The following is a 22,946-nucleotide window of genomic DNA, read 5'->3' as shown; positions in this document are numbered from 1 at the left end:
TCTTTCTCCCTTTGTATGCATGTGAAACATCAGCCCACACAGAAAATCCAACCTTAAAAACTTGCTCTATGCATTCATTTACTCCCAGAAGAAATACCCCCAAATGATCCTGGCATATTCAAAGGGCCTGTCATCTTTCTTGCACTGTTCACAATCCTCTAAATGTCACAATTCTGTGTAGTATAGTTCCTGCTGTATTAAAGGACATAAATTAGCTCTTCTAACTTCCAAGCCTTCTAGGGAGAATTTTGGTCATGTTGACTGCCATTTATTGTCTCATCTGCTGCTGCCGTTTCCCTCCCATAAAGTGCCGAGCTCAGATTCAGGGTTTTATCTTGACAGTTCTTGTTACAGTACCATCTTATTGCTGCCGGGATACCTTCCCTTAACACAACACATCCCATTCTCCTGATTGTGTTCCTCATTTAGTACCAGCTATTCAGCAGAGGGTTTAAGTTTCCCTCCCTCTCTCTCAAATCCTCCCTCTCATTAGTCCCTTGTAGTGCCTGACCTTTTAGTAACGAATACCTTTTGTTCATTCTTTGCCTTACCCATATTACATGGCGGTTTTTCTGCTCTAAATAGCACGTCAGCCTATGACCTCTACTTAAGCATGTCTTGTCTTTTCTGACATCTGCTCCGTTTTCACTGGCCATCCCTATCAGTTTCGCAAGGTCAGCAAATTCCCTGTGCTTCAGGTCTATTTGTAAGATGTGAGGTACGTGGTGGCATCTCTGCGGCTTTCACTGTCACTTTGCTGCTAACCAGAGCGTATCCATTTACCCTCTGACCTGTGTCACTTAGCAAACCACTTTCTGGATGTGCTGGCATGCTGTGACCTCATTATGAGACAGGGATTTTTTTTCCCCTAGTTCTCTTAAGAATTTTCTTGCACCTCTTTGTATAGTATTTTTGCTGTTATGAAAGCTTCACTAAAGGCATTGCAGGCTGTATATTTGACCTCTGTGCACCATTTTGTATGTATTAGTATGTTTTTTCCAGATAAATCTGGAGGCTGGTGCTTATGTTGTAGTCGGGACAGTAAAAGGGGACATCACGTGCTTCAGTCTGATCTAGGTCTGCTGTAGAGGGACCCATGTGAGAAGGAAGCCAGCAGTGGGAGAAGCTGTGGTTTCATTCATTCAGTGGGCTGGCCAGCAGACAAGGGCTGTCATCACCAGTTTCAGGGCTGAAGGAAGCTCTTTATTCCCAAGAGATAGCAGGGAGCAGGAAGGGATTCATGACCCAGTTACCTCTGGAGCAAGCACAGCTACATGCAATTCTATATGCAAAGCTCAGAGTGAATTCTCAGCCTTATCTCACATTTGAATATTTTCTGCTTTATAAATATGCAGCATTTTCAGTATCTTATAATTTGATGCCTTGCACTACAAGAAACCACAAATTGTTCTTTTTCTCAGACTTGCTTGTGTGTGTGTTTCAATTAGACACATCCATGTATATTTCATTACTCTGCAGATGTTTTCTCTCACTTGAGGATTGAAGTGTTTGATAGTCAGAAGAGAAGTTAGAATTTGGACTACTTCTGTACAGGACATATTTGGCAGGGTATATCTGGTCCCAGTGGGTGCAGTTGGGTGGTGCTGCAAGTCCATTTCCAGCAGGAACGGGAGCTGTGCTTGGTAACACCAAGAAAGAATGGGCAGAAAGTCAAAGGCTATTGGTTTAGTTGTGGATGTACCATTTATCCTACTTTATCTTGTTAAACCTTTACCCTTTATTGTTTATTTTCACTTCCACCATATGTTTGTCGTCTTTGTTTAGATCATAAGTGCTTGAGGGCAAGAATCATTCGGCAGTAGTGCCAACTTTAAACACAACCACTACAGATTACTTCAACTGACAGATGATGATAATTAAAAGGAAATCTGTTTCATTATTTTTGTCCTAGTGATCAAGCATTGCCAAAATCTCTGTATTTATATACAGGGATGTACTCACTTCTTTTGCTTGCTTGTTTGTTTGTGATCATTCTATCCTCAATGGAAAATCCAAATAAACGCTATCCCAAGTAGCACTGCAGCCACTTTTTGTGACCTAGGAGGAAAGATAATTTAAAGCATGCTGTGAACAATCTGTGAAATATTTCTTGTAATTTCCAGTGTACTCAAAGTAAAATTCATCAATTACAGGTTGTGTATAAAAAGTAATTCTTTTTAATATCTAGTGAGAGTGAGCTCTGTAATTTCCATGTGCTGTTAAAAGCATATACACTGTTGGTTAGAAACTTAGTAAGAGGCAAACAGTTCATGGACATGCAGACCTCAAGCAGAATGGGAATTGTTGTGTGCAAGCAGGCATGTGTGTGTTGTATATTGCAAAATTCCTGAATCTCAGCTGCTAGCTCTGATTTTTTTCTTTAAATTCTCAATTAGATAAAAGTTCTTTTTTTAAAAAAAAAAAAAAAAAGTGAAGAACAACTGCATTTTTCCATATTTAGAAAAATAAATATTTTTGTTTTATAAAGTAAATATTTTTTCTAAACATTTTCTAAGACAGGCTATGAAAAAAAAAAAAAGCTCAAATGGGTCTAGAAAGGTGCTCTGATCATGGGAGAGTGGGAGCAGTGTTAGACTGTATACTCTCTCCATACTATTGCCACTCACTTGTAGTGGGAAGAGTGAAGTGAATATAGAAAAAAGTGAATTAATCAGGAATAGATCTGAAAGCTTTTTAATGGCACCATTGGCTCTAGAGAGTTTGCAGCTTGCTAATCCATTTCAGCGTGGCCTGAATTTGTCAGCAGAGACATTGACCTCAGTGATGTAACCTTGGTTAAACAAAATCCAAAGCAGAAAGATGGTGAGGGATGCTGTGAAGGCAGTGCCCTGGCTACCAGAACTTGAAGTTTCAAGAAGAGCCAAGGGCCTCATCTTTTTCTATAATAAGGGTGGTGTATTATTACTAACATTATTATAGAGGAGTTACAGGCTTGCATTGAGTTGAGAAATAGGTTTAAACCTGTAATGTTTTATGGCTCATTTGCAGCAGGAGTGTCAGCTGTCGGTATGTGAGCTGTCCTGCTTGTGCTGCCATCAGTTGTCTTTTGCCATTGCCTCATCTTGTCAGTAAACCACAATAAATGAGGGGCAATAGTCTGCTAGTTTGTGTCCATCAAGCCAAGTGCTGGAGTTTCACTGTAACACTATCAAAAACCTATTCATCTATGAGTTTTCCTCTGCTGTAGCCAAGTTGTGAGACCGTAGGGGAGGCTCAAAGTTTACAAGCGGAATTGTAAATACAAATTAGTACAGTATTCAGCTGTGTCATGATTGTCAAAATATAGATGATACAGCATTTAGTCTTGAAAAGGAAATGGTCTGGGAAGTGGAGGGAAAGGCTGTATTAGAAGGAAAGCTCTTTCACGTTTCCTGTCTATTAATTTACCTTTCTTCTGAGTGGTGCTATTTAGCAAAGTGCTTCCTGCCTCTCTGCCAAGCTGAAGCAGCCTCTGGGAAAAACTACAGAGGCCAAATCCTGCCAGTGTCTGGAGTGCTCAGCCAGGACGTCTGGTGGGGATCCAAAAGACTGTGGGGAAGGATCTGGCCAAGCACAGACAGCACAAAAGTATTGAATGAAATAAAGTACTGTCATAAGGTTTTAATGCCAAAAGTCAGCTCCTGTAAGATAGGATATATATAATACTGTTAAAAGTGAATTCATGGCTTTAAACTTACTTGATTTCAGATATCACACCTTGTGGCTGCAGCTTGTGGTGCATGTGAGCTTATGGTTTCATTGTGCAGAATTTGGGCTCAGGAGCTGAGATCTTAAAGCTTGCTGTCTGAGTCCCAGGCTGTGTCTGCCAGGGGCTCTGTAAAGTTATGGACCATGTCAGGCATGGCCCAGGGACACCACAGGGATCTCTGAAGTCCAAGCTCCTCAATTGTCCTTATAGATAAGCTTCTTCCATTCCCCATAGTCAGTACTTGACAAACAAAACAATGTTTTATTTCACATCTGTTGTGAAGATATTTTGTGTAAGTAATAAACTAAAGGGCAACATTCTGCAAAAGTGGTGGAGTTACTACTAAGTGCTGGAGTTACTACTAATTTCAGCTTTAGTTGATAGTCAAGTCTGTAAGATCAAAAACAGTCAGCTGATTCTGGCTTATCATCATGAAATATTTTCAAATTTGATCGTAATTGCATCTTGATGCTTATGACGCTTTGATGCTTTTGGTTTTTTGGGAAAAAAAAGCCTCCACCTACCTCTTTCTATGTAGTGTTTATAACAATCCATCCGTCGTGAGCTAGTAAGAACTTAGAGAAATTTGTAAGAGCTTCACTGAGCCTTCTTTAAATTTCCACCTTATTCTGCACAAATAAGCTTTAAATGATAGCTTTAGTTTTTGATGGAAATTGGAAGGAATTGAACTTTCTCTGAAAAGATTAAGCATCAACTATAGATGTTGATGGAGAATAACCCTTAAACATACCTGCAGCTAAGATTTTAATATGATTTGGTGCAAAATATTCTTCAATCTGCATGGCACTTTGAACTTGCTGTAACTCTTGTGCACAGTGCTGCATAATATGTGTTGGTTTCCCAGCCCTCCCACAGCAGCATCAGACACTGAGGAGATATTTTCACAGTTACACCCCTGACCGGTTTCTGTTTGTTGAAAGAGAGAAGAAACTGTTTCTTAGCAGCTTTGTAACCAAGCAGGCAATGACAGGATAGAGGATGGTGAACAAGGGAGGAGGGGAGAGTGTTTTGGTGGCTTCGGAGACTGCAGGAAAAAATAAAATCTTCATGTTAAAGGCAGATGCAGTCCTATTCCTGTCCCAGCACTTTAGCTCAGGTTTAGCCAGGTTATTCCCTATGCCATCAGTCCCCTTTTTGAATATACAGGCCACCTTACTGCCTTCACACAAAGTTAGTCCAAAGCAAGAGCTACAGATTGTAACATATTCACATAAGAGCTGGGCAAGCAAGTATTGCTTTAAATAGCTCAACACATCACTGTTATTCCAGTGATGAACAGTCCAGCTCCATATGAACAATCAGGGGAGCGATTTTGGGCTGCCAGTTATCTCCGTGACTGCTTTTTGGAGAGAAGTGAGCTCTGAGCATCTTCTGAAATCAGTGCTGTGCCCTCCTGTGCACAGGGACAGGGAGCGGGACAGCCTGTATTGAGGGTATGGCTAGAGGGGTTTCTTCAAATGTGGCAGATACCATATATTTAATTTGTCAGCTGCCTGTATTTTTAATTTTTGGCCAGCCAGTTTGAAGGTTTTTCTTCTTCAAGCCCTTTTTTTTTTTTCTGGTGCTGCCTTTCAGTGCCTATAGGAGGTGGCATCCCCAGTCCTTCCATGTCCCTGCCAGCAGTGGCCCACCGTTGGACGCCCTGCGGACATGTGAACATTGAGCCTTCTGCAGGGCGCTATTTTTACATGCCAGCGAGGTTTTGGCTCGCCTCCCGCCTGTGCGTGGGTGCTGCAGGAGTCATCTGAGCCCTGGCCGCAGTTGTGCTGGAGCCACTCTCGTGACAGCGCGCTGCCGCAGCGCCCGCTCGTCCCACCGCCGGCTGCTCCTCGCTGTGAGCAGGGCTCAGGAAAGCGTGGTGGCATTTCCTACGTCCATGTCCCAGTAGAGCTGGATTAATGCAAGAATGCCGGAAGATACAGGTATGGTGGGATGACTCCACGTTTTTGGGAGCACGGACCTGAAATGACTTGGTTTTCATCCAGAACTGTGGGAACTTAATCGCTGGTATTGTCACAAGAATGTTTGTTTGGGAGTTAAGTGAAAATTCTGTAGAGTAGAGAAAGATGGTTAAACATTTACTTCAAATTGTTTCAGATAACTTAATTACATCAGTGAAGATTATGAAGCTATGATTATACTAGCGCTTATTAGTTGACAGATCAATTTTTAAATTTCCCTATTATTATTTAATATTAAATGACTTTAGACTTCATTATATTATAATGAAAAAATACCGTTAGCTTCATGTAGATATATTGCAGAGCTGCTGCTATATTCTTTCTCATTGCAGTCTCGCTAGAAGCCATGCAAAAATAGCCTTTATATTGCTGCACTAACAGTTTCTAAAATTCAGCAGAGATTTCTTCCTAAGTGTACTTGGATTCAGTAAATATTTTATTACAATGATGAAGGCAGGAGGTTAGCTTGTGCTAGGCATGTTTATGTGACACAAATTTTGCACTGAGCATATGGTGAGATTTGGAGCTCTTGTGTGCTGAGTGCTTGTGCTGTATTGCATGTCTTGTGTGTGTTTGTATTGCTTTGTATTCTGCTGGGTAACACTTCTCGTTCATCTCTAGTGCCATAAACTCTGAAATTAGCCAAAAAATCACTGGTTGTTTCAGTCTTTATGTTAACTGCCTGCTGTCCTGTATCAGCTATAGATTTTTGATTTGATTTTGATCCATAGGAAGTGCTGGAAAAAGCATGCAGTCCTCTCCCCTGTGCCAAAGGAAAGGCACTGTACAAGCTGTTTATAAACAGTAAAAACAGGTTTGTGGTTCAAAAAGGAACATGATTCTCAAATTGTGGTATTTTGTCTTTTTGGACCACATTAGTAAATTTAATTAAATAGAGGCCTATCACATAAAGATTTACTGAATTTGCTGAACTGCTTGTCTTGCAGAATATAAACTAAAGAGAGGAGCAGTAATAGCAGTAGGAGTCTACAACAGAGGTGCTGGGAGAAGCTGTGAGCATTTCTGCAGGAGTAACCACAGGCAGCTGGTGCTGCAAAGCCCTGCTTGGGAGGGCAGCTCACTTGTGCTCGCTTGTGCTTGCTGGGTGGGCACAGCTCAGCCCTCTGCATGGCCAGCTGGAGTTCTCAAGGGGCTCCATGATGTGGAAATACAAGGCAACACTTTAGCTTTCCTTTTCTCCCTGTTAACTGTGTTTTGTTGTGATGCATGAAAGGAAAAGGTATTGCATGATAATGAAAAGGCACCGCGAAGTGCACAAACGCATTATCCTGAAAAAAGGTTTTAACATAAACCAGTGAGAAATATGTTAGAACAGGCTGCCATGGGATATTTAACATGCTGTTGCAAGACCATTGAGATCTTACGCCCCCACAGAGCTCCTTAATGAATCACAAGTTCTTAGGGGGAAAAAAAAATAGTAAAATAAAACCCCTTGTCTAAGGGAAATTTTTAGCTCACGCCCAACTAGTTCTTCAAACACCATGTGTATTACCTTATTACTTACTTATTATAGTATTACTTATTATCCCTGCACACATGCCAGCATTGGAGGTGCTCCTAGTCACTGCATTTTACATGCAAACACAAAGCAGGGAGGCAGCAGAGGCCAGCTTTAGACACCTAAAACCACAAGTAATGCCTAAAAGGACTTTTACGGGCACTTCAATATTTGTTTCCTTTGCTTTCATCTGGTGGTTTGAGTCCAGCTCTGAGTGTTTTGATTGAAGCAACACCAGAAATGTTTGGCAAAATAACAACTTGAGCTTTGGTCTCTAATTCTCATCTGATTCTCCTCTAATCTTCCTCAGAGAAGGGAAGATTGCAAATTTAATTCCCCTCCACGCTGTCCTGAACCACACCCTCCCCAAGTTGCAAAATACAGGGTTTCAGCAATCAATACTTCTGTCCTGTGTCCAAAATACTTAATAAGTAATTGGTATTTGTGTATCCTATTTGTTTATTTTGATTTTCAGGAATCCTCTCTAGCTGTAGACATGACAAGGTTCAGTGTCAACACTGCTGAGATAATTTTCTCTTAATCCAGTTATGCAGAACAATAGTCATTTTCAGAATGATAACGTGTGGTTTTAGTTTGGAGTTGGAATGTGGCCTTTGGCTTTGCCGGATCTGTTTATGAACCAAACAGCTGATATTGGTAATTTTATATGTTATTCTAGATATTACAAGGTGTGTTTTTTTTGCTTAAGCAAAATGTTTCTGTCTCATGAAATGAATATAATGGGTTGTGAAGTAGGAATGTTCCTGCTGAATTTACAGATGAGCTATTAGTGCTGATAGTTTTTGAGGAAAAACACATGTATTTTTTCTTCTGATGAAGGGCTGTGATTTGAAGACAAATGATAGTGCATTTACATGAGCCTGAAATGAAAGGGTTGTCCCTTTTGAACCCAACTTCAAGAACAGAAAATAAAAACAATCAAACAAACAAAGCACAACCAACAAAAAACAAAACAAAACCAAAACACAACCCACAACTGACACAAAAAGAACAGGAGAGGGGAACCACCTCCACATCCCAACAAACCCCTCCCGTTTCTCTGGTTTTCCTTTTAATTTTGACTTTAGGTTCTGGTTCTACAGTATCCATCAGAGAAGCTTGCTGAAGAATCAGCACTTTCCATTGATTGAGAGGTAATTGTTGGGACTGCAAAAACTGTTCTTTAGGAATAAAGTATTTATTCACATCAGTGTTGTCTATCAGTTCAAACTGTGCTTTATTGTTTCTTTCACAACACTCTTGAAAATATCTGTATCACAGAACAGAAAGCGCCTGCCAAACCAATGGTTAAATTGTGTAATTTGGTCCTTTGTTATTTCATGCTTCTATAGTGACCAAGAGTAGGAAGTCTAAAAAAACTTTTTTTTTTTTTTTTTTTTTAGAACAGTGTCAAATAATATGGAGTAAATGGGATGTGTGGGCTTATTTGTGTCCATACAGTGGTCAAAACAGGTGGAAGTCTTTATTATTAAGCTTCATATATGAGGTCCGATCTGAGACTGAATGTATATTCTTAAGCGTGACTCATCTTCACTTTTCAGTACTTTGTTTCTATACTCAGTAATGGCTTCTGTGGGTCCTTATGTAAGTTAAAATAAAAGCACAAAACTGGAAAAAGCATTAGACTATGTCAAATTATGCAGTTTCTGGCCATATGTTTCTTCATAGTGTTTGTAATCCACTGAGAGGATTTCTGTCATTTGGTTAAAAGACAACGTGATAGCAAAGTGGTTTGTCATTCTCTGCGTGGAGTAGTCCTGGATAAGATCTTTTGCCAAGGATTTGAATTCTCCATTCCAGGCTTTAGAGCAGAGCATGATCAGGGATTCCCAATTCTTCTCCTTTTCTGCCACCACAGTTTCCTTTGCGCTACTTCCAAAAAACTTCTGTCTCAGCCAAATTTCTTCAGCCCCCATTGTTGCTACATCCTAGTTAGTCTAGCAATGCTGAATGAGACGGGTTTGTTCTAAGAATTGGGGGTTTTTGGACCACATGTCTGTGGAGTTTTGCAAAACTGTGTACCTGTAGGAAATCCACCTCCTCGTCAGCCTTCACTCCAAAGTACTTCCAAGGTGCTATTCTTTCTTTTTAACATTGAAATTTAATATATTTTATCCTATGCTATTTTTCACCTTTATAAAAAGCTTAAGCAGTTTGTCTGAACTTTCCTGTAAAGGCATGAGATTGAGAAAACCAAATGTGAAGAATGTCAGTATAAATGGGTGTAGTTTGGCAAAGACATAAGCACATTGAAAACATGATTTTACAGTTGCAGTAAGGTTTGTAAAGCAGCTTTAATAATGTGTGATATAATTATCGTCTCTTCCCCTAGTGCTTGTAGGAAGTGTGTATGTCTACAGCAAACAGAAAAGAAGTAAATCTATCTGAGAAAGTTATCTTATTGTATGTTTTTTTTTTATTATTATTATTTTTAATTGTTGTTTAAAAAAACATACTTTTGCCAAAGTAGAATGCTGCCAAACTGGGAGGAGGCAAATTTTGGAAAACCAGTCACTTGTATTTCCAGTCAGAAGGAATCATTCAATGTTAAGAAAGAAATTTCTAGTTTGATTACATTCTGCAAACCAAGGTATAATGTAATTGTTTAGTTTATAATGAGTTCCCTATTCAATTGTGATCAGGTAAGTAGTCTCAGATCATTATGTTCCATCAGTAATTCACTATTTCACTCATTAAATATGTTCATTGTAACTTCTGCATTGAAGACTGATTTTGATACAGAAAGGCATAAAAGAAAAATAATTAAAATTACCACTTGAACATATTTATTTTAAAATGACTCAATACACATTGAGTCATACACAAGCTAAAATTTTATGTCGGCTAATACTCTCCAAATTATGTCAATCATTGTTATTTTAACATAAAGCACAATATATTTTTAAATCTTCAAATGTAAACAAATATACTATTAATTACATTATTTCGTTGTGCTAGAAGAAAGTATTTGAAACTGTTCTTCAAAAGAACAGTTTTATAAAGAGCCCAAAGGCACTGTATCCCTTCTTGGGTTTTGTGTGAAATATTGATTAGTTTAGGTCTGAAACGAGAGGAGAACAACATAATTACTCATTTAACATGCATATTTTAAATATGATTTATGTTACTTCAAGTTTTGTAGAATTCCAAAAGAAATACTCCATGTTTTTTTCTTATAATTTATTTTATATCCAAGTTTGGTTGTTTGTTTAATTCTATACCTTGATAAGAAGTTATGCATAATTTCCCCCTTCCCTAAAGGGGTACTACAGAAAAGCAATAGGGAAAGGGGTAATGTTTTTAACTAAAAGAGGGGAGATTTAGATTAGATATAAAGAAATTCTTTACTATGAGGGTGGTGGGGCACTGGAACAGGTTGCCCAGAGAAGGTGTAGATGCCCCATCCCTGGAAGTGCTCAGGGCCATGCTGGATGGGGCTTTAAGGTCCCTTACAATCCAAACCATTCCATGGTTCTGTGATTCCTGATTAGCTAGGAAGCAGAGGTTATAAAAATCATCACTTGACATGAAAAAACAAGGGGAAAAGGTTGAAGTGGTCAATTCTGTATATGCGTAGTCAGAATGTTTTTTGTGTTTTGAAGAAGAAAAATATAGTTTTCTCTGAAAAGATAAGAGTATTTTGACTGCAGTGAAGATCAGTTAGTCTGTCCTGGCAGGGTGCTGCAGGACTCTCTGGTGGTGTGTTTGGCACCTCCGGCATCTTCTTTTAGGCCAATATGTTCTGGCTAGTCAGCTATTTTTAAATCTAGTATTTCATGAATTAAATGCTACAAATTTGATGCTTCTGTTAATAACTTTGGAGTAAGAAGCTTCACTTGTTTCAGGGTGGGTAGTTTTGGGCAGGTTGCAGTAAAGAGAAATTGTCATGTCAAAAGTTAAACACTGCAAAGTTCAGTTTCCTCTGTTTTCTTTGGAGGAGTAAGGCTCACATTAGCATGAACTGTGTGCACTGTTTGTGTAAGTTTGAGCATCTGCCTTTCTATAAACTTGTAATTGCTTTTTGCACTATGTTGTTTTTATTGGATATGTACTTAATTATAACCAGGTCTTCAGTAATAGCTCCAAAAATCATATTGCTTTGAACAGGACTTTTTGACAGTCAGAGAATGGGTAATTTTAGCAGACAAGACAGAATACCAATGGCTGCTGAATAATGCTACAGGAAGCTCAATCCCATGCATGTACTAAGACAAAAACAAAATGAGCAAACAAAACAAAACAAAAACTTCTGTTTATGGGAGTATTGTGTGTCACTTTGGGCAAAACTTCCAGAAACTTCCCCTGGAAGACTGAGTGGGAGGTTCAGCATCTCAGTGAACTACTGACTTGGTGGACATGGAAAGGGCTTTTAGGTATCTAGTGTCGGCAATGAGGGTGAGAATGGAGGAGGAATTGCAGCAAGGGCAGACATTAGAAAACTGAATGAGACTCTCTTCCAGATTTTGGTGTAATTTGTTATCATATATATTTATATGGCAGTACTGTCATAGCCTCTCTGTATCTTCCCTACCTATGTGAAGATACAGATGTCACTGTGGGCTTTCAGGTTTTGGTTATAATTAAATCAATTCTGTGCTGTGGTTGTTTTTCCATCTTTTTATTATTACGTTTATTTATTTAGTTATTTATTTATTTCTATCATACATATTTCTATCATACATCTTTCTGATGTTACAACTCTGATATTGCAGTAGAAATAGAAATTAAAGGTCTTGACCAATCTGAATTTAACTCAGCCTTTTATAATTTTATTAATCATGTTGCAGCAGTTTCACAGAAAAAGTTATTTCATTATGTGTTTTTTGTTGGTAGTAATGGTGGTGGGTTTGTTTGTTTGTTTGTTGTTGTTAATGGAAGAAAAGGGTTGTGCAGCAGTGACATTATTCCCTCACTAAACCCTGAAAGGGAAACATGTTTTATTCCCATTCATACTTAATGCATTTGCCTATGAGAATTTGCACAATGTTGTTAAGTTTATTTTGAAGTCAATTTTTTAAAAATTCAGTCACTTTGAAATAAGCAATCCAAACATGGAATAAACATGCCATATTAAGGAAGAATGTCATGAATTACGTAATTTACTGCAATAAATTATTCTGTTACTAATTTTCCTTCAGCTATGAAAAAAGGACATCTTTCGAATTATAGTACAGCCCCAATATAATAACTGTCATGATGTTTACTCTCTAGACTCTTACTTAATACAGGGCAATATAAAAGTCATGCATATATGCTGAAAATATGCATATAATTATGCTGAATCGAAAGAATAAGGTCATATCTCACCTGTTCTGCATAATATATTGTAATGTCAATTTATATGGTTATATCAAGTCTAATAAATGCAATTTCTAATTTACATCACAAGATGGCAGCAAATTTTTAATTCACTTAATCTTTTACTAACCTAAATAAGCCTAATCTCTTGAAATCAGTTTTCTTACAAAATGATTATTTAATGATCAGATATATGTCTTTACAGACATGTTAATATTTCAAAGTATAAACTCAAAGTATCTACAGAAATGTATTTCTGCCTTAAAATCAATTAAAAAGGTAATTATCTTTAATTGTAAATATAAGTAGCTCACAGTGTAATAGTTATTAAATCCCATTGAAGGTATTTTGTATAAAAATAATGGATTTCATCTGCAGTTTTTGGGTACCTGAAAATAACATGCGAAAAAGAATTTTTTGAAATTCAGGCAGTGGCACACAAGACTTCATCATGTGGATTTTTTCTTCTGTAAGCAATTTACATTTATGTTTGAGATGTTTGAAGTCATGAGCTTTGCAAGTTATGAAACAAGAAAAGTCCCAGCTCATTCAGAGAGTATTTTCTCCTGTGCTGGCCAATTATACATGTACAAGTTAAAACTGTTCTATCCACATGACATGCTTCGTCCCAAGTGTTAATTGTCATGATTTGTAGACCTTACAGAAGATGGCTTTATTGCAGTTATGCATCCAATGGCATTTAAAATGTTCTACCTTTGGTTTTACCTTGCAGTTTCGCAACCCCAGGCTGTACATAGCCAACTGGAGAAGCCATCAAATACTGCAATTCTCTGCAATACCTGTGGAAACCCATGCAAAGGAGAAGTTTTGAGAGTTCAGAACAAATATTTCCATATTAAGTGCTTTGTTTGCAAAGGTAAGTGTTTGTGACAGTTGTTACTATGAAGAGTGCATTAACATAGGACATGTGACTTCACGGTATTGGAAACTTCATAAAAATAATTTACAATGCAATCCATGCCTGAGAGGATTTATTGTAAACTGTACAACTGCTTACTGTAAGAGTGTAAACATCCTAAATCCTAAAAGTGGAGTGAGTTTTGAATGGATATAAACCCATGAATTTTACTGTGGAGTTGGGACCCGAAGAAGAGCAGGTTGGGGGAACTGGTAGTGAAGCATAGTATGGGGTCAGGAGAAAACTAATATTTATGGAGAAACTCCAAGGTTATCTCTCTTCCAGCTTTCCAATGCATGCCATAGTGCGAGACATTGCCTTGTTTGTTCAGACTGTCTTGTGTCACAGTGTGATGTTTGAAGACTACTGTGACCGTCCGTGCTTTTCTGTTTTGGCGAGAGAGCTACTTGGTTTGCTCCAGATAGGCACCTGGAAGGGATCTAATATTAACCTACTGTGGATGACAGAAATACAAGAGTCTTGGAAAGAAACAGGGAATTAAGTGACAGACAAACATTCTGTAGGTACACAGTTGTTTGAAAGATTACCTGGAAGTTGCAAAGATCTAATTTGGTGTACAAATGAATAAAATGTTAACTTACATTTACTGGATAGTACATCACTTAGTACTTAAAATTACATTTATCCATGCCTATAGCACCACCTAGAATTAAGAACATGGTCCCAGCTATGTTGATGTGATTGTTTCCAAGAAAATCTAACTTCTCAGGGTAGAAACAATCTAGAGGGATGAAGATAGGAGAAGCATGAGGAAAAAAAAAAAAAAAAAAGTGGACTTGCCAATGTAACAGAGGTGGTTACTGCTAGGTCAAGGTTTAGTAATTCCTGCACTGCACCTGTCTACCAGGCAATGCGTGCATTTCAATAATAAATTGAATGCTTCTTTAATGCTGTTTAAAATTTGAGGAAAAGACTCTTGAGGAAATAATCAGAAAGAAAACTGTCATTATCTGTCAGGTACAGTGATATTTTTATAAATCCCATATGTCGTATTCAATACCTGAGTCAGACTTTAATGAGTAAGATAGATAGTATTAAATGTGCAGCTCAGTAATTGCATTTGTTGCAAAATTACACAGCAGAAAAGTAAGCATAATGTGCTATCCTAAATAGGAAAAATATTTGGGTTGCCTATTCAGAATCAGAATGGTGTTTGAAGCAGCACACAACCCATACTCATTCCTTTCTTTTTTAAAGTCACCTGTTCTTTTGGCTAACTTTATCATCAAATTAGTTTTTAAGACCTTACTTGGTAGGAGAGCGGCTAATTTATTATTCAGGAGTTGCTTCCTTCCTGAAGTCTCAAAACATATTGGTTTGTCCTCCATTTAATTGTCTTGATGAAGTCAAGTCCTCTTTTATACAGATCTGCTGTGAGAAAACAAACTGACAAATCCTATGGAAAGGGACCATACAATACATCCATGTGTTCATTTCACAGAGCACATTCTTTTGCAGGCTGTCACCCACAAATGCAGCAAGCTGATTCTGAAACTTTCTCTGATCCTTTCACTGAGACCTTCCTGGATTAGGAAGTACATTACTCCTACCTCTCCTACCTGCCTCATAGAGATAAATAGTTGCATGTTCATTTCAGGCAGATCTTGGATAAACTGAGGAAAAAAAACCCACCCCTCTATATTAACAAGCAAGAAGTAGGGCAGCTTCTGTCAGCCACACATCAGACTCCCAATTAGCACAGGAGAGATGGTATAAGTTACACTTATCAATCATGGTTACACTGATTCATGGTATTAGTAATTTTGCTAAATACTAAATTTACATATGATTTTTTAAATTAGTTTTTATTTTTCCTCATTTAAATGCCAAAATTCTTTTTGTTACTTTTCATTTCCATCAATTAGCAGACCTATCTCTGATATCTGCTTTTATTTTGTTTCTGGTGTTTTATATGTCACTTATGAACAGTAAGTTTCTTTCCAATGTGGATTTACCACACTGTTATGTGAGATGAGATTAGAAATAGAACAGAGAACTGAACACACATTTCACCAGCTAATGTAATAGGAAAAGAAAACTAGGTTAGACAAATGTGATTTGGGTTTTTAATCATGTGCTTAAATCAGTGGATGGTAAAATGTAGTTAATATGTTAGGATTTAGCAAAAAGTGTTTCTCAGTTCTCTTGGTCAGTTAACCACTTACCTCCCTTTAGGCTTGGAGGAGAGATTCGTGTCACAACCCCTTTTCTGAACCCTTCTCTGTCATGCCACTAGACTCTTGTGCATGGGCAGGGTGACTACTGAGAATATATTTACGTTACAGTTGACTCCTCCCTGCAGTGCATTTATTTTGATGGTACTCGGTGATGCAGTTTTCCCCCTTTTGCCTCATCTACCAAAGATAGCGCCTCAAGATGAGATGTCCATCCAGTGCAGCAGCAGAACAGTCCCAGGACAGCTAATCCTGGGTGTGGGCTGGCAGAGCTGTGTGCTGCCTGCGTCCTTAGGTTGACTGCCTCCATATTAAACCATCTCATGGCCGTCATCAGACAACCTTAAGCTTAAGATCCTTTCAAGACTGCAGAAAATTGTATCTTCACATGTATAGATGTAATAGGATGAAGACCACAAACTAAGAGATCATGAAGAAGTACAAATGACAATGTCTTGAGAGGTGTCTAGAGTTATTGGAAGTATGTTTAAATGACTTGATATGTCAGAGTGATATTACACTCAAAGAAGTTGTGTGTACTTTTTGAATATGTACGAAATGTGAAACCACTTATCAGAGTTGGAGTTTTGGATAAAATGCGAGGTTTAGTAGACAGAGTAGTACAGACATTTAGGTGTTTCATTTTTTTAGGGTAGAAAGATAGTTTTATATATTGTTGTATTGCCATCTGATTATTCCTACACGGACTATGAGTTTCAGAAATGCTCAGAATGGTAATGGCGTGTATGTAGGTGCTGTTTACCTTTAAAATAATTGATACAACCATGCAAATCTAAGGAAGGTTAGTATAAAATCACTCATTCCCATCCAGTTCTTCCTGAATTCCCCCAATAATGCTTCTAAAGAATTCTGAGAAAAGTTATCAAATGCTTCCTGTTCTTGAAATGATTGTTGTTATTATTCAGGATTCTTGTTCTTATTCAAGAATGTGAGGTACACATACAGGTTAAAAAAATGTAATGGAAATACTGTGAACACCTGCTATTTTTGTCTAATATCAAAGTTTAATAAGATCTATAGAGGTAAATATGCACGATAAGAAATGCTTATATCTATTTGTATGTATTATTTACTGTTAAAGTGCACAACTAATCTGCTAGTAAAAAGCTGTAGCCATTGAGCCCCACTTCAAAATTTTACTCAGTCTTTAAAATATCTCCCACTTTAATCAGGTTTAATAAAAGTGCAGTTACAATTGAAGAAAATGCCTTTGAAATATAAGGCAAACATTTTATTAATTAGACTTCAAAATATTTGGTTCCCTTACTTGCAAATTCTAATATTATTTCCTTCTTTTGTAATGTAAAGCAACAAGGAAAATGAGAAGAGGCGATAAAATATTGACAATTCAGACAATAAAACTGAAACTAATTGCAATGTCTAGTTCATTCTGAGGGTGTCTGTCAGGACTGCTTCTCATACTGCATACTGTGCTAGGTAAATACTCACCTGGAGCTCATTTACAACAGCATAATTTACAACAGCCCTGAGAGGCACAGACAAATGTAAAACTGCAGATAGGAGAGATGTAGGTGCTGTGATTATATTATCCTGAATAACCTTTTTGGCCCTACATAAAGATAGAAATTATCTTGTTCTTAGATGTTTCTCAAGTATTTCTTTTGTGGTGTAATAGCATCCTGTCATTTACAAGGTAGCAGTAGCCTGTGGCAAATACAGTATTCAGGAAATAAGGAAGTCTGAATCAAAGCCCAGCATTTCTAAGGGTATGGGTAATATGATTACTATTGTTTCATATAAAACCAGAAAACATACTTTACAGTATTTTATATACTCTCTCTATATATAATATTTTATATACTCTAGCAGACTTAATAAAGGAAAATCCATAGCAAGTTTGCAAATCTATTTACATGCAAAATTTCTCTAGCCTTCACCCTAGTTAAATGGGAAAATCCTGCAAAACTGTTCTTTATACAAGATGGTTCATATTTAAGATGAACTGGTTTGGTCTGAAAAGAGAAAAAAAAAAAAAAAGACCATTGTGCTATATAAGCTTCACTATGTATGTATCCATAGGTTATGTTGCTTGACCCCTAATCAGGATTCCCTGGATTGCTGTCTTGTTATGGATGCAGAATATGCAGTCTTCCATGGCAGCACAGCTGACAGGTTGAAGTACAATTTTTTTCCCCACATATTTTGATCTATTAGTTTAATTAACCTGGTAGAACATTTCTAATCTTCAGCTGGAGTTAAGTAGGTGGTTCAATGTTTATCTTGCAGCATTACAACTTCCTGGGAATTGTGAAAGAGCCCTGGACTGGATTTTTAGACCAATTTTAAGGCCCTTACATGCATGCTTTTTTTATTAGAATATACAGTGCAGCCTGGATTTATTCCATTTGTTGTGAAGCTGTGTTTAATAGGAAGGGCTAAGACAGAATTTTTGGTGAAAAGTTTAAAAAAGTAAAGTAACTTGGTAGTAGGAGTGATTTGTTTGTTAGATCAAATACATCTGCTAGGATATAAATAAGCACGTTAAAAGCCATGCTGTGTGATCTGAGGGACTGGTATCTGCACATAGCTAAGGGGTTTCACATTTCAGAATGGGAGTCATTTACGGGAAACTCACTCGTAAGATTTCTGAGTCCCAGCTTTTGGCAAAGCAGTGGGGGTTGGTGGCATGTGTGGTATCTCAGGCACTGGGTTGAAACGTGGTGGCTCTTGTTCATCAGGCACTCTCAGCAACATGCCCATCACTTCCGAAGTCCTTTAGGATCTTGCAATCTCACACTAACTCAGTATAATAGGGGAAAAAAAAACACTTTTGACACAATAATGATAAAGTTTTTCTTTGACAGTACGGTTGGTGTAGGGCTGATTTAGGAATGTCATGCTAACTTTACATTTTCTATCACTGAAAAAAATCACTTCTGCCAATGTATAAATGATCTACTGCAGTGGCCAGTGGTTGTGTTGAGGTTTGAGATTTTTAAATGCTAGAAATCACTAATCACTAGTTTTCTAAAAGCAACTTAATAATTAAAGCTTGTTTTTATTAAGTATTAAAAAAAAAAAAAAGGTAAGTTAATCACAGAATCACCTAAGTTGGAAGAGACCTCCAAGATCACCTAGTCCAACCTCTGACCTAACATTAACAAGTCCTCCACTAAGGATAATATCCCTAAGCTCTACATCTAAACGTCTTTTAAAGACCTCCAGGGATGGTGACTCAACCACTTCCCTAAGCAGTCCATTCCAATGCCTAACAACCCTTTTGGTAAAGAAGTTCTTCCTAATATCCAACATGTTGAAACCCCTCAAGTCTTGGTGGTATAACAACCACATCAATGCTTTAGTGAAAGCTTTGCTTCAAGGCATATATTTCATCTGCATGATGATTTTTTTTAAAGTATCATTCATTAATTTACATAACATTAGTAAAATTTGGTGAAAGGGACAGAGTTACAAGTATCATGGTTGCAAGTACTGGAAAAGGAATATTTACTAATATTTAAATAGAGCTTATCTAACCATCAAACACAGGAATCCATGCTTTTGTTATTTCTGGTTTCCCACTTGATTGATTTCATTTAAAGACACAGTGTGTGGGGCCTTAATTTTTTCAGGGCATAGTAACACTGTACCTGCACACTCTAGTCTTTACACTTAGGATACCACCCAATATTTTCTTACTAATACATTTTTTCTTTAGGCCTTCCATTGCCTTACTTTTAGCCGTAATCCCATCCTTCTAGTCCAAAGATGGAGCGGTTATACTTGAAGGTGAAGTGCTTGTTGAAAACATGGATCCGATTTTTAAAGAAGTTATTGCTGAAACTTCTGGGGGATGATCCAAACCACACATACAGCCATGTGCATAAGACAGAACTGAATGCATTTTAAAATGATGCTTGATGTTCATTAAATGAAATGTTAGATGGAAACATAAGCTTTGCAGGCAGTAAAGTTATTATTCAAATAAGGCAATTTTGAGCATACATAACTTCAGCCCACATTAGACAGTGTCACCTCTATGAAAAGCCTGTAATTCTTTTCAATTGCTGAAGTTCTCTTCTTTGGGTGAAGTTTTTACCCACGCAAAAGAAGTCAGTGCAAAGTTTCCTCTGTGGAGGGGGATTGTATACCATGCCCTTTCACATGGAGGTACAACAAGGATACAGACACCACGCTGGGGTAGTTACTGGGCATTTCAGTGTGCCAAGGTGATGTGAGGTCTGCACAGAGACGCAGAGCTGTTGCATTAAATTCATCACTGCCACAGTACTGTTATTGCACCTCCCGCTTTCTGCGACTCATTAACACCAGACCATCTGCCATATCGGTATGTAGTCAGATGAAACACTATTTAATTTGCAAACCTGTAATTGGCACCCAAAGCATCATTACAAAAAAATAGAAAATATTTAATGTTTTTGCTTTACATGTTTTTATTTTATTTTTTAAGAGAGACACAATATCTTAAGTAGTCTGGCAAATGACAGCAGTATTTTGTCGGAAATGTCAAAGGTGTTAGAAGGTTGACAGTGGCTGAAAACAAATTATTCTGTTTCTTAAGTTTCTCCAGCTTGCTTGTAAATTAAAAATAATCAGATTGATTCCTTAAAATAATAAATCAATACAGACAATTTTTCTTGATTTTTGGGAAGCTGTGGTATCTAGGAAGAGCCACATATATAGTAACATGTGAGAGCTTTTGCAGGGCCGTTATGCTGTTTTTAAGCTATTGGGAAATTCTGCATTACAAGAGGAAAATGAAGAATGGACATGTACTAATGCAAACATTATTAGATATGTAGTTCCAATAAATTATAGGAGTCAAGTTACATAATGCACAAAAAGCTCCCCAAACTCTTCATTTTAATTAAGGCAACTGAGTCTTTAATATTTCATCAGTCTGGTAAGATCACTCAGAATCTCTAGTGTTCCTGCAGTAAAGTATGTACAATAGCCAGTCTAGCTTGAGAGCTAGACTGTTATCAGTGCTACATGTGTAAGGTGAAATGTTGCAAGATGGATAAGGTATATTCCCACAGTTCTCTGTGTCTTATCTGCTCCAGAAAGCTGCTCTGGTTGCACCCTGCTAGAGCTGCCTGCTTGTGTGTTCCTGTTTGGAAGCTGATGAAGAGTCCAACACACCTTTTCTGATGCTGCATGCTCCTTCTTTTGTTTGCAACAGGCTGTAAGAAAATGAGATGAGATTACAGGTATTTCAGATATTATGAGGCAGAAGACTTCTCCAAAACTTCTGTGAGAAGTTTACCAGGACTCATCAGCACCAAAACACAGAGCAGAAAGAGCAGTACAGACAGTTATCTTCTGGAAACTGGTTTAGACCACTTCAAACTGACTTGCAATTAATTTGAAGTTAAGTTAAAATTGTAGCAGTTGAAGCTTGCCAGGTGATTGATGTTGTTTCTCACGGGCATAGTGGCCATGAGAAATGCTCCAGAAATAATAATGGGCTTTTGGAGAATGAGGTCCCAGACTGTATCAGTGGTATATTTCTGCCAAGAGAACTATGTTAGCAGCATACTTAGCATTTTATTCTTGAGATCTTAGTTGGCCACCAGGATCCACCTCAGAGATGGAAAGAAATGCTAGAAGCGGAATAAAACTACAGTGCTGAGGAAGAAAATTTCCATTTATCTGTTGGGAAAGCAGATATTTTTTTCTTTGTTTAGCCTGTAACATTATGGTTGTGTTTTTCTTCTTTTTATTTTCAGGGACTATGCATCTCTCTCCTATCTTGTTTTCATGCCTAGTTGCTTGCATCAGGGAACAAATGGGAGAGGGAACAATTTAAAAAACAAAAAACAACAACAAAAAAACTTCATACATGCATTTTCAGGTTGATAAGCAAAATGCTTGCTTGTTTGGCAGGCTGAAAGCAAAACAGCACTGCCTGGATGACAAGAGGACCAGCACATTTTACTGTTACAGCCTGCTGTAGCACAGCAACTGCAGCATCCTCTGAGCCTCTCATGACACAGCTGATTTTCAGGCCCTGCACACAGCCAAAAAATTAATCTTCTTTCACTAGTCTCATTTGAAAGCAAGGAAAATAGAGGACTGTTCTATATTCGTACAGTGCAAATGGAATACTGATGGAATAACAGGGTTAGCAGTGTGCTTAAAGTTTCCTAATTAATTGCTGTTATTTATCTTTATAGGCTGTAGGCCTTATGTGATGAACCACCCATAAAAAATTATGGAGTTAGACTGTGAAATCACATGGCATAAATGACGGTACTCCAGGTGCTGTTACAGAGACCAAGCTGGGGAAAAAAAATCACCTTTTTCTAGTAAGTAAAGGAACCCCTCATATCCATAGGAGGTATTTTGGTGTCAGCTAACTGGAAATCATCTCCATGAGTGGAAATACCAAGCTGTGGGAGAAACCATCCTGAGGTACCCTGTTCAGAAACAGTGCAGCTACCTTCCTCTCGAGTCCCCCACCATGCTGGTACTGGTTTGCTGCCATATACCATAGGAGGACACAAACACTTGTCTGTTCACTGCTTGAAAATCGCTCCTAAAGCCATTCAGTGTGGGGCATTGCCTGGCTGTGCAGGGTAGTGTCAAGACAAGCAGCTTAGTTTCTCAGTGTCACTGTCTCTTTATTATCACAAGTGCTATATTTGCAATGTTTTCCTTGTTTCAGTAAGAAGAACTTCGGTAGTAGTGGGAAGCTGTTTCTAGGTTTTAAATAACCCTACCTCCAGATATTCATTTCGGGTGACAAGTGTTGGGTAGGAGTGGATCTGTGACATAACGCTGATTTCCTATCCTAGAAGAGTGAGGTCTGGTGAATGCCTCCAGACGTGCTCCCCAGGCATTCTTCAGGTTTCCTTTCCCTGATTTCTTGTTTCTGCAGGTGTGCAGGACCATCTCAGCTGGGCAGTGTGTCTCTGCCCACATCTTCAGTAGGAAAGGGGGCAGCATCTCACCTAAGGTAGAGACAGTGGGTCTGTTTTTCAGATCTCCTCCTCTCAGCTGTAAACTGGGACTTCTTTTATTATTCAAGCCAGCATTTAACCGGATTCCCAGTATTGTCCTCTGCTCAGCTGGGTATCAAGTTAAAACATATCAAATGGTTCAAAGAGTGCAGGCTCGATGTGAGGGCTCATGGCTTGGGCTATAGGTGGCAGAGCATAGTGGGTGGGGGAGCAATGTGCCAGGAGCAGAGGAGGGTTGTGGAACTTCACCCATGCTGCTGGATCAGGGGGTGAGCAGGAGGGCATAACCACGGTGACTCTGTCCTGTGCCCCAAAGTCACTCATGAGCTACATTTTTC

General features: G+C 38.1%; 2 protein-coding genes across 15 annotated transcripts in view; one reads left to right on the top strand and one right to left on the bottom strand.

Moving 5' to 3' along the window:
- The window catches only part of SH3TC1 (SH3 domain and tetratricopeptide repeats 1), an 83,937-nt gene extending 68,217 nt beyond the window's left edge, over positions 1 to 15,720 (bottom strand). Inside the window, exons 1-2 of one of the 2 annotated variants that reach the window (XM_038177899.2) lie at positions 15,635 to 15,720; positions 1,963 to 2,058 (exon numbers count right to left, since the gene is read on the bottom strand). The gene's annotated coding sequence lies outside the window, so the exon portion shown is untranslated. Of the gene's footprint in view, positions 1 to 1,962; positions 2,059 to 3,408; positions 3,539 to 15,634 lie in introns of those variants that run through there. The other variant, XM_038177898.2, reaches the window with a different exon arrangement.
- Positions 1 to 22,946, top strand: part of ABLIM2 (actin binding LIM protein family member 2) — a 138,753-nt gene that overhangs the window by 24,222 nt on the left and 91,585 nt on the right. For 12 of the 13 annotated variants that reach the window (XM_038177903.2, XM_038177909.2, XM_038177901.2 and 9 more), the window contains exon 2: positions 13,263 to 13,406. In XM_038177903.2, coding sequence (XP_038033831.2) covers positions 13,263 to 13,406 — 144 coding nt within the window. Of the gene's footprint in view, positions 1 to 5,481; positions 5,653 to 13,262; positions 13,407 to 22,946 lie in introns of those variants that run through there. The other variant, XM_038177905.2, reaches the window with a different exon arrangement.

This window comes from Anas platyrhynchos, chromosome 4 (genome assembly GCF_047663525.1).
Source record: "Anas platyrhynchos isolate ZD024472 breed Pekin duck chromosome 4, IASCAAS_PekinDuck_T2T, whole genome shotgun sequence".
NCBI classification, from domain to species: domain Eukaryota; kingdom Metazoa; phylum Chordata; class Aves; order Anseriformes; family Anatidae; genus Anas; species Anas platyrhynchos.
Note: the sequence above shows the minus strand (reverse complement) of the source record. Positions and strands in the feature narration are given on the sequence as shown.